Raw genomic sequence first — 12,147 nt, 5'->3', positions numbered from 1 at the left:
TGACAGGACACCGGGCAGCGACAGACCTGGGGGGTGACAGGACAGCGGGGCTGCTGGAACCCCCTCCCCTAAGGGCCACTCGGCATTAGGGCAACGAGGGCGGGGCTGCCACACCCACATGATGCAGGTCTTTCTTCATAATGTGCTGAGCATATAAGAGGACCATGACACCGCGTGCTGCAGTAGGCGCCATCCCAGAGCAGGCACCGCCTGGCCCCAACCATGTCCTGTGTCCACTACAAGTTCTTCTCCAGGCTGAACTATGATACGGTCACCTTCAGCGGCCTCCACATCACCCTGCGCGACCTCAAGCGCCAGATCATGGGCCGCGAGAAGCTGAAGGCGACCAGGAGCGACCTGCAGATCTCCAACGCCCAGACCAAAGAAGGTGCGTGGGGGCGGCGGGCGCGGGGCCTCGGGGACCAGTGCGGAGCTGCACCCCGGCGGGGAGCTGCATTGCAGGGGGGAGCAGCACCCCAGTAGGGAGTTGCACCCCAGCGGGGACCTGCACCACTGTGGAAAGCGACAACCCGCAGGGGCCCTGCACCACCTGCCCCGGCGCCCCCAGGGGCCCTGGCACCACCTGCCAGACGGTGGGCTGGCCCCGCTGGTAGGTGACGGTGTGGAGCCGGGCAGGCTCACCGGACACCGGCAGCCCTGGGGCAGAGGGCAGCACACAGGCACTGACCGGTGGCGGCATGGCCGTGGTGGTGAAGCGCATGTCGGACACCTCCGATGCCGTCGGCAGCTGCAGAGGGAACCTCTCTGTTGGGGGAAGCAAAGAGGGGTGGTGGGGTGAGCTACTGGTGGGCAGAGCCCCTTGGGGGTTACCCGGAGGGCAGGAGCACCACGAGGAGCAGGAGCTGCTGCTGTACCTGCCATGGCGGCGGGTCAGTGTGGGGTTTGTCTGGGGCAAAGAGTGTTCTGGGGTTCTGTCCCCATGGCGATCATTCCACCAGCACCTGCCTCAGCCAGCCCTGCCAGGGTTTCATTTCTCATGCCACAGCAACTGCCCATCTCAATGACGTCCCATCCTGCTGATGGTTTCCTGTCCTCAATGCTCATTTCTCATCCCGGTGAGGGTTTCCCATCCCCACGATGGATTCCCATCCCCACGGTGATTTCTCAGACCCGTGATGGTTTCCTATCCCAACGGTTTCCCATGCCCACATTTCCCTTCCCAAGCATTGTTTTTGCAGGGAGCTGAATTTCCTGCCCAAGGGGAAGGGATGCAGCCAGTACGGGTGGCCCTGCGATGCCAGTGTGTGAGCTGCCCCATCCTGCCCCAGTGGGGGGGGATGGGGCACTTTTGGGGGGTGTTTTTATGCTTCCCGTCTCTGGAATCCTTACATGTGCACACAGAGTACTGTTCTTTTATAACCTTGCCCGTGCAGGAGTCCTGACTAAATGTTGACCTGATCTTGGAAAGAACAAAGTGGAGCTTGGGTGAAGATGGCCGACTTGCTCAGATTTTTCTGAGCACTCTAACCTTTTACAGTTCCGGGACTGTAACTTTCCATAATGGAGATCTAGTAACAGAAGCAATGCTAACCTAAGCGAAAAGAAAACAGGATTTTAAATATCAGTGGAATATCTGCCCATGGAGTCATGTTCTGCAAAGGCAGAAGTCCCTTCAAAAAGCCTGTGCCTCCTTTTAATTTGATCTGCATTTGTTGAGTGTGTTGAGACGATAAAAGTCGGTGTTACCTATAAAAGGTTGCTTTTCTCTCTGTAAAGGGATTCTCTGAAGTGCTGTGTAATGACATACTGATATACGTTCTTACAACCTGACTACTGCTTTTTTCTGTACTGATGTTGTTTTCAGAATACACAGATGATGACGCCCTGATTCCGAGGAACTCCTCGGTAATTGTCAGAAGGATCCCTGCTGGAGGAGTTAAAGCTACCAGCAGAACCTCTGTTACGTGAGTATCCGTAAAGCGGTGTAGTCTTTGCTAGGGGGTTCAGTGAGGTCACTGGTTTAGTGGATATTAGTTTACCAGTGGCGTTCCAACTGCATCTCCCTTGTTAAAGCGGCTGTTAGTTTTTGTTGTCCTGGGGTAGGTTTCAATGGACCTGTCCCAAAGCAGACTGACCTTTTTAGGCCTGCTGGGACATGGGCTTCAGGCTCCAACAACGGTAACTTCTAAGATGATTCTGTTGGGTTTGTTCTTGGGCTTGATTGTTCTGAGACCCGAGCTGTAGATGCTGTTTCCTCCAGGTGGAGAGATGCCTTATGCTATGGGCTTGCTTGTATTGCTTTCAGAGTAAAGACAGATACGCACCGTAGTGTACGCTTAGAATTAGTTCCCATCCCAGAGGAGCCCGATTGTCAGTGTTTGGCTATTTCCCGCATTTGCGGGAGGAGGCAGGATATGGCAGGTACTCTGAGGCCCCAGATCTGGGGTGTATTGGTTGAGATTACAGCTACTCAAACGTGATCCTGCCTACAGGATTGTTGTGGTCATTTTGGGATTTTGGGGTTTTTTTTAGTTGCACTGAATGTGAGAATTTGAGAATGAGAACAGTTTATGTGTATGAATAGATGGCCACATTCACTAGATTATCCGAACAATGTCCTGATGGGCAGGTTTTATAACCTGTTTCACTGCTTGATGTGGGGCACAAGTGCTCTATTTTAAGCTCTGATCACCTTCCTTTCTTTCTCCTTCCAGAAGTCGAACGGAGCCAGTGAGCGGAACACCAAAAGCAGTATGTAAAAGCACAGGGTCACACCTTTTTCTGCACACTGCACTGAATTCTGAACAACGTAGCCTTGTATGAAATTTTCCAAACACTAGCTTCATATAATTTCTTCCAGTAAAACATAGCCTATGCTGCAAAGACAATGGATTTGATTCAGCATAGTAAGAACTGCGTAATGCCATCATTTGCACAGTTCTAATGGGACTATTGGTATTTGTGCCCAGTCACGCATTGTATTTCATCCTGAATATGCGAGGCTATTTCCTGAATGGCTTTGTGTTGTACAGATAAGGTACGATTGGTTATAGGCGATGTAGGTTCCAGGTTTGCACAACTGGACGTGGTGCCGTGCTCTCCATCTGTCTGTCTACAGCTAGTAACGTGTCTGTTGGCGTAGCTGCTTGTGCACTTTGTGTTTCTTGCAGTAAAAATGCTCCGGAGTGTATTTTTGCCATTTTCACCTTGTATCACTTAGCTTCTGTTTTTTACTTGCTTTGCCCAACGGTTTTTGAAAACGTTCATAAAAAACACCGAGAAACCATTGTTGTTAAACTTGGTACTGTTTCTGGCTTTGACGTGGGGGTTCAAACAAAAACTAAAACTGACATACGCCCTACGTTCTGAGGACAGTTCTGGGCAGCTAAACGAGTCCTTTCCGTGCCTTTGAATACCTGGGTATTTGTTCCTGGAACTGTTTAATTGCAGTGATATTGTTTGGGCTCCTCCAAGTACTTGAATGTCTTTAATAGATTGCCCTGAATGTAAATATCGTTGCTACACAAAGTGGTATTCTAAAGTTCTGCATTTGCTCTTCCCGCTTTCTCTGATGCAGCAGCTTCATCTAATAGCTTGTCTGCAAATGAAAATACCTGAAACCCAGTGTACAAATTTTGGCGCAAGGTTAGAGCCTGGGGCCTTTGTGGGGCATTTTTCATCAGGTTGGAAAACACTGTCCTTCTGCTGCTGAAATATAAATAAGTAACAGAAGGAAATGCTTGACTGGTAATAGCCTGGATTTTGATTTAGTCTTCTGTTCAGTTTCTTTAGTTCCCTTTAGTTTCTGATTAGTCTTCCGTTTGAAATGGCAGTTCATACATTGACTGTCGATTCTGGATTTTGGATTATTTGGGGGTTGTTGGTTGTCGAGTCGTGTCCCCGCCCCTCCCCAGTTCTTCTGCAGTATTGCCTTAGGGTGGCAAACAAGTTTCATGGAGATGTTGGTTCTAACTGACTGGTTGGAGGGACTGGCAGGATATACTTCAGCAGAAATATAAAGGAAACAAAAAAAGACCCAGGGCTGGAGGGCCGTGGAAGGTGGCCGTTGGGCAAACGTGCTGAACAGTACATCAGTTACCCTTCCTGACCCATTTGACAAGGTTCCCTCTCTGAGATACTCTGGAGCAACAAGCTGATCTCAAGCGGGTCTGGTTAGTCTAGTTTCTTCTCATTAACCGCACGGGCACTCTTAAGCTGGCGTAGCTTTGGACTTTGCCTTGAGCAAATGCAAATGACACGAGGTCGGAAATGCCTCTTGCAGTCACACTCGGAGCGCATCGTGCAGACTTTCAGACTACGGTAGAGGTTAACTATTGCTATGTTTGGACTGTACAACTTGAATATGTGTTTAATTTTTTGTGAACAGATGGATGACTCCTCTGCATCTGCTTCTCTGTCCCAGCTTATTCAGGTATATCTATATTCTTACCAAATACTTCAAAAAAAAAAAGAAAAAAAAGTGTTTGCTTCATATTTTTAAATCTTGCACTGTGATCCAGAGCTGTATAACTGTTGTAATGCGAACAATGCTTTACTTTAATTCTTAATAATGTCAAGTATTTATGTTAACCTTAAAATGTGTGTATGCTTTGATCCTCTCCTGTAAAGAGCAGTTGCCACTTTGGGGAGATAGAAGGGGAGAACCTTACCAGCACCAACGTCACGTTGCACTAGTGCTCATCTTCAAGACACAAAGGAGAAGCACTTCAGAGGCTGTTTGCCCTTTTTCATACATTCCGTTAGTTCTGCTTTGGGGAGGAGCGCTATTTTTACAGAAGCATGTCACTGGCTGTAAGGGACGGACATTCCAGGGGGTGTGGAGCAGCCAAATTAGAGGCGTGCCTGGAACACGGACAATTGCAGGGCTATTTCTGAATTTCTAGTCCTCAGAGCTGCAGATCCATTCTTTGACCGCTGCACAATTTCATCAGCTGTCGTATAGATACAGTGGGCAACACAATCTGATTTCCTTGAACGCAGACTGTGTACGCTGTGATTATGTCCCTAACCGTGTCTAGGAACACACCCATGCCTGTGTGTGGCATGCTGGCGGAGGTGACCTTCTGGAACTCCTGCCACGCCGCGTTTTGCTGTGGAGCTGCTGGCGGTTTTTGCCCGGGAATGTGTAACTTTGGCTGGGAAAGCACTAGTCATTGCGCCTTGTGAGAAGGCGTAGTGCTAGCCAATTCAGTGCCTGGGCTTTAAAGTTACAAAGATCAGAGAAGGCAGGGCCTAAGGCAGAGGAGCTTGTTCTTTCTTCTGTAAAGAAAGGCTGGAGTTCATTCCCAAGACAGAGAAACCTCTCCCCACTAGCCACTTCTTCCCTCTCTCACCACAGACATGAAATTGTGGACACGTGGCAAAAATATTGGAAAAAATAATTCATTTGGAAGGTAGCCACCAGAAGAAACTGGTCTGCATTAGTGCTGTCCCTAAACGTGTCCTTGGTTCTGTAAACTTAGGTGAAGTTTTACTCTAAAATGTGAGAAGCCGTCCAAGAGGTGCACACATTGAAGCTTTTGAGAACATTGAAGTATTTCAGAACAATACAGGAACAACACCTCAGAGCAGCTCAAAACTGTGACTTACTCTACCCTCTTTAGCGCAGACTGGCTCAGCAGGGAGTCAATGTGTTGTAAAAAGTCCTCTGGTTTATTACTGCTATGTACGAAATGCCATATTTGAACTTTCGCCTATCCCTAGAAATGTTTTGTGGGTTTTGGACGTGTCTTGTACATCTCTTGGGTTCAAGCAAATCAGTCAAGTGTCTGTGAAGTTTTCTGTCACGGTTAATGGAAATGATTTCATAGGTGTCGATCTGCATTATGTTATAGTTGAGGAAAAACTGTGTATAGGAAACAACCATTTAATAAAATGCTGAAAGTAGTTGGTTGCTCTTGCGAAGGAATGCACCTAAAAGCAAAGACACGAGTGGCTGATCTGAAGGCTTGGTGCTGGACGGTCCAAAGAATGTACAGTCCCTCCCTTAGACCCTGCTGGTATCTGCACTAGTGTGTAATTAAAACGTTTGAACAAATAGTACTTCAAAAACCAAGAAATCAGCTGGTTTCCTTCATATGAAGATCTAGTTCTGCGTAAGGCTTGTATTACAATTTGCATGGTAAAAGGACACGGCCAGCTGGAGAAACCTGCAGGTTTTGCTTACCGTAGTTAGCTCACTTAACACGAAGAAGTTAGCAGGGGCTCTAAAGTGTTTCTAACGTGTGTGTCGACTAACGGCCTGTTACACAGACTGCCAGTCTGGCTGAAGCCAGCGCTTCCGAAGAAGACAAAATAAAAGCGATGATGATACAGTCTTGCCGTGCATATGATCCAATCAAGTAAGTGTTGATAACGCCAGATCTGTTCCCCAACGATTACGGAGGAATGCTAGAGATGGTTGCTTTAACAAGAGAGATACATGCACCCCTTTTTCTTTTTCTCCCAAAAAACCTTCTAGTTACATGAAGAACAGCCTGGGTCTACCTCCGCCATCATATACTTGCTTTCGTTGTGGAAAACCTGGCCACTATATAAAGAACTGCCCAACAAACGGGGTAAGGTTGGGGGGGGACTTCTGGTGTTACTTCGTTTTTGTTTTTTACCTTGGCAGTGAGGTAACCGATACATGAACACGCATATTAAGACGTGTTTCTCTTGGGGTGAAATAGAGAGGTTACATGGCAAAGTTGCAAAGCCCTTCAAAATTCAAGGGACACCTGCAATTATCAAGGCAAAATTTTCTATTTTCCAGGCCATCACAACAAACATAGCCAGAGATCTTTCTCTGTCAACTTTCATGCATATTTTTCTGTATTTCAATATGACTGGAAATTTATTTTGGGTTTGAACCCTTTCTAAAGACACTTCACAGGTTTTAGTATTTCGTACAAAACCAGGATGTTTCTGCTGGCCCCATCTATTGGATATCTGCCTGGTGTAATGACACAAGCCTCTGGCTGAGCGTCCCTGCCATTTAACAACAGTCACGGAGATGTCGTTTTAAGTGTGGGTCTTGAGATACGCCTGCATTTCTTTTCCTGCCAGGACAAGACTTTTGAGCCTGTTCCCAGAATTAGGAGGAGCACGGGCATTCCAAGGAGTTTCATGGTGGAGGTGAAAGATCCCAACACAAAGGGTGCTATGCTGACCAGCACGGGAAAATATGCCATACCAATTATTAATGCGTAAGTATGGGACTAACGGGACTGACCCAGGAGCGAAGGAGAGGAACCGCGCGTCAATGCCTGGGCGGCAATGCAGCCGAGTGGGCCAGCACCTCTAGTTACGGGGGAGGAAGCACTGGCATTGCATCTTAACCTTAACACCCGTGATACTTTCTAATCCCAAGGCCCTAAAATAGGACGCTCCTCCTGTTCATGCCCCTGGAAGCTGGTTAAACTTGTGGCGTGCTAAGAATCAGTATTTCTGCAAAAGGTTTCCGAGGTGTTTGCAGTGGAGTCGTTCTCTTTGAAAGCGCATTTTGCTTCTGTCCGATGCTGCAAAGGCTCCTTGCAAAAGTTAACAAGTTGCTGTGGGAGTGAGGTTTCCTCCCCCTCTGACTTTTATCACCTCCCCTGTGTGAAAGAGGCTGCAGTTTTCCTGTTGCTACAAACTAAGAAAATACTACTGTGTGCTGCCAAGAGCGGCTGCTCTAAAATGCACTCGGTGGCACTTCTGGTGTTCTGCCATGGACCTCCTTTTGTAGAAGCTCTAACATAGACTTCTTCCATTTCCAAAACTTCATTACTCGGAGACTGACTTGATCCTCAGCCTGCCATTTACTTTTACCCTCTGGCAACAGAGGAGAGGTGGGATTCATTTCACACGATTTCTAGCTGTCAAAAAATTATTTGCCTAGTCTGAGCTGATTTCTCCATTGACCCAATGAATGGGAGAGGTCTGCAGCAGGAAAATTGTTCCCCCTCCCTCTTCTCATCCTGTGGATGTAGAAAAGGAGTTTCAACTAGCGGCCTACGTTTTAGAAGGCTAATGTGGAGTGAGAAGAATTCCACCTGTTCTCTTCCCCTGAGAAAAGCCAAAGCTTGGAAAAGTTCTCCTTGACCCACCTTTAACTTTTTGCTCTCTCCTTCCCCACCCCCTCCAGGGAAGCTTATGCCAGAGGAAAGAAGGAAAAGCCTCCCTTTCTACCGGAAGAGCCGGCCTCCTCCTCCCCCTCCGATGAGCCTATTCCAGATGAGCTCCTGTGTCCCCTTTGTAAAGATATAATGACCGACGCAGCTGTTATTCCCTGCTGTGGAAACAGTTATTGTGACGAATGTAAGTGTGACCCCATGGCTGTTAATTCAAAACATCACCTCTGATCCTCTGAAAGCAGAAACAGGAGATCAGGAAATTACTGTCTCACCGGTTCTATGTAGTACTTAAGCCCAGCCTGAATAGGAAAGGACTCTTCTCCTATAAAGGGCAAAAGAAAGGCCGAAAGCTTTTTCCTCCTTTTTATGTATCTCGTTAAATCCCCTTCGCACGTGGAAGGACGAGTATGAGAAGAGGGCGTAACTGCGCCGGTGATGACGCTATTAGATAGCGAATGCATTTCGTTTGTCCACAGCCCTTTCCCTCCTACAAAATTACAGAGCCAACGCTGGTGACTTCCTGTGGTCTGCAGCAATCGGGTACTTGGGCATTTAATGCACATTCTCCTCCACGGGAGAGTTGGCTGAAACCTTCAGAACTCAAACCCGCTAACGGGTTTTTGAGGTCTCTTTTATTCACTAGCCCTGAGGTTGGTGACTTCTCACTGTACTAGAGAGTGGAAAAAAGGTGAGTCAAGACATCAAGACACCGCCTACTCCACACCTCCAGATGTTACAGGAGTGAAACATCAGGGCTGTACCGTTATTGGCTGCATACTAGAAAATTATTAGGCTACTGAACTTGAGCTTCATGTTCCCAATTCAAGATCATCTTCACCCATTAATCATATACATGGTTTTCTAACTGATGAGAACCCCAAAAATGTCCTTAGTTTGGCTAAAATCTATTTTGACGACTCTAATTGCACACAGGTATTAGAACAGCATTACTGGATTCTGAGGATCATACCTGCCCAACGTGTCATCAGAGCGATGTTTCTCCTGATGCTTTAGCTGCCAACAAGATCCTACGCCAGGTAACGTGATGGCTTTTCCGTGAACTGCTTGTAAGAGAAGTCTATTCCCGAAAAGCTGAAAGGGAAGAAAACATGAATCGACAGCTCCTGAAGCAGGGCTAAATTGGACAAGGCTACAGTTATTTACTCCTCCAGTGCATGATCCCTTGTTACAGAAGCTTACAACTCCTTAGAGACAGTCTGGCAAATTCAGGTCACAGTTTTAACATGATTGCCTCCCTTTCAAATTCGGTGTTGACACTGAAGTGCTTTAAATACAGACACCCTGAGTTACCAGTCATTAATGCCGGCGCTTAATGCGATGTGTTCCTACCCCTGCCTGCTGATTTATTTTACGATTGATAGCATTTACAGGAACAGGTGAGTGATGTTCCTCTGTGGAGCCTTTTGTTTGTGTGCCTCCTGAAGTTTCCTATCCCCTTTTTGTCCGTGTTTTTCTGCCTCTAGGCTGTGAACAACTTCGAAAATGGAACTGGCTACCCTCGGCAGCAGCAGCCGCAGCAGCCGCCACCGCCACCACCTCCACCACCACTCCTGACTGTCGGGCCTCCCGCCGCGCTGGTGACGGCCGCTAACCTTTCTAAACCTTCCTCTCAGCCAATCAGCGGGTTGTTGGAGGAGAAGGTTAGTTTGATTTCAGCATAGGCACTGATCCTTGTCTTTTAGTAGAGCTTCGTTTCCAACTCTTTCCAACCGTTTTTTGCCAAGGGCCGTCAGGTTCCGCTACTAAGACGAGCAGCACTGCCGAGTCGTCTGGGCCCCCAAGGACAATCAATACCCACAACGGGTAAGTAACGCTAACTTTAGAATTCCTTTAAAAGTCTTATCTTCAGATAAACTGAATGGGATTTTTTTCTTTTTCCCTCCCCACTGCAACAGGTCATCCAGTGAGAGCCACTACAATTCGCTCAGCAGGTGGCGGATCAGGCTGCGAACTGTAAGTGTCCCACAGAAATTCAATGCATTACTACCGGTAACTGTACTACTACTCCTGGTTAAAGGAGGCCGTAACACGTAACTCCTGCAACAGCTGATTTGCAATGAATAAGTACGCACAGGTAGTTGTGGAGAACACAAGCGGTAATTAATTTTGAAATGGCTTACTTTGAATGGCCTTTAACAAAGGGATCTGTGCTTGCACTAAGATTATTTAAAATAAAACATCAGCACAGGACTGACAAGGGGACTGCCAAAAACCAACACTTTCTGGGGAAACCGTAATCACATACGAAAATTAAATATAATTATAGGATCAAGTGGAAAGCCAGGCTAGAAACTTGGAAGCAGAAACTTTACATGCTAACAAGTTCTTCAATTTGCAGTAGCATCATTACATAAACACACGGAGAGAGGATAAAAAAAAACCAAACCAAACCAAACAAAGCAAACCAAATTTGAGAGGAAAAAAGTTGGGGAGTGTGACCCGTTTTTCTTTCTTTTTGTGTGTGTTTTTTTTCAGGTCCAAGTCTCCCTGCAGTGCTTCATCTTACTGTAGAAGTTCGTATACCTACACCAAGTCAAGATCCAGTTCTTCCCCCACTCACTCCTACTCTCGATCATTCAATCGTTCCCAGTCTCGTTCCTCCCCGCGATCGCCGCCGTATCCAAGAAGAGGCAAAGGGAAGAGTCGTAACTATCGCTCCAGGTCAAGGTCACGCGGCTCTCACCATTCAAGGCTAAGGTCACCCCCGCACAGAAGATACCATTCACGGTCAAGGTCTCCGGTGTTTAGGGGCCAGTCTCCAACTAAACGGACTCTACCTCAAGGGGAAGGAGAAAGGGAGTGTTTTAACAGGTCCAGAGAGGTTCCACCATATGATAGGAAAGCTTACGAGGGCAGATCCCGTGACTGGAGGGATCCATTTGAAAAGGAAAGATACAGAGAACGGCGAGGGAACTCTAGGCACCGGAGTGAGAAGTTTTACAAGGGCTATGCTGTTGGCTGTCAACCTCCACCTCCACAAAACAGAGAGGACTTTTCTCCAGGTAGGTTCGGTCCACCTGGCACCAGACGAGAGAATTTGCCATGTGCTCAGGGACGTAGGCAGGATTATCCTGCTGGGCAGAGGCACAGAAACCATCATACAGCTGGAAATTACCCTGAAAAACCATGTGGAAGGGAGAGCCGTGGCATCAAAGATCCTGAAACATCAAAAAAGAAAGAGGTGGAAAAACCACTGGGAGACAAGAAAGGCAATAAAGATAAAAAGCACCGGAATGAAGGATTTCCAAATGCTGAGTTGTTGGAAGGTGCGAGAAAACCAAGAGAGGCAGCTGCAGCAGAAGGTGTTACAGCGGAGTCTGTCTTCAGGCTCCCAAGCAGAGACGATGCCACCCCTGTGAGAAATGAGCCTATGGAAACAGAGTCTAGTGCTTTCAGACTGGGGTCTGAAAAGGAGGAAGAAGAGAAGGATAAGCCAAAAGCAAAGACTGACAAGGCCAAGCGGAAAGTAGAAGTGGCTCTTCCTCCTAAGACGGACAATACAGTAAAACCAGCTGAAGGTTCCAACGAGAAGGTGGACACGGGTCGTGACAAATCTCCTCGACTGGAACCTCCTGCGAAAAAGGCAAAGGAGGACTAGCCAAAGTCAGGCAGTGTTAAAACACCTTCCTCTTGAAAGGATGAGGGTGTTTTGATGCTGTCCTGCAGCGAGTAGTTGCTAGTTGGGAGGATAGAAGGGGAGTGCCTTATCAGCCAAGTTAGAGCCATTTCTGGAATACGGGCAATTGCATGGCTATTGTTCTCTTTGTTTACTCGCACCTGTATAAACACAAATCGCATGTTCATCAATAAAGTTAACACTCTTTTAGCCTCGCGTGTTCCCTGGCATGTCTGTGTTACATTTCTAACTAGCGTCTCACCATGAGCTCACAGAGATGTCTCAAAAATGATTAGGAAAAATGTGGGGATTGATAAGTCAGATTTCATTTAAAAGGCAAGCCTAAACTTTGCCCCAAGAGAATTGACGGAAGCAGGAGATCATTCCCAAGAAATAGGGCACATCGATCACATCTCCCTTTCAGGCTGCTGC

At 47.2% G+C, this 12,147-nt stretch overlaps 1 protein-coding gene across 1 annotated transcript; it reads left to right on the top strand.

Moving 5' to 3' along the window:
- Positions 1–222: 222 nt before the first annotated feature.
- Positions 223–11,733, top strand: LOC135311285 (E3 ubiquitin-protein ligase RBBP6-like). The gene is given in 12 exon segments (XM_064440411.1): positions 223–388; positions 1,826–1,925; positions 2,676–2,712; positions 4,349–4,393; positions 6,235–6,323; positions 6,443–6,539; positions 7,030–7,169; positions 8,090–8,262; positions 9,012–9,115; positions 9,563–9,739; positions 9,995–10,002; positions 10,575–11,733. Coding segments are annotated over 12 exon segments (2,295 nt in total).
- The last annotated feature ends 414 nt before the right edge of the window (positions 11,734–12,147 follow it).

The sequence above is a fragment of the Phalacrocorax carbo genome, unplaced genomic scaffold (genome assembly GCF_963921805.1).
Source record: "Phalacrocorax carbo unplaced genomic scaffold, bPhaCar2.1 SCAFFOLD_36, whole genome shotgun sequence".
Lineage (NCBI taxonomy): Eukaryota > Metazoa > Chordata > Aves > Suliformes > Phalacrocoracidae > Phalacrocorax > Phalacrocorax carbo.
The sequence above is the reverse complement of the archived record's forward strand: the minus strand, read 5'-3'. Positions and strand labels throughout refer to the sequence as shown.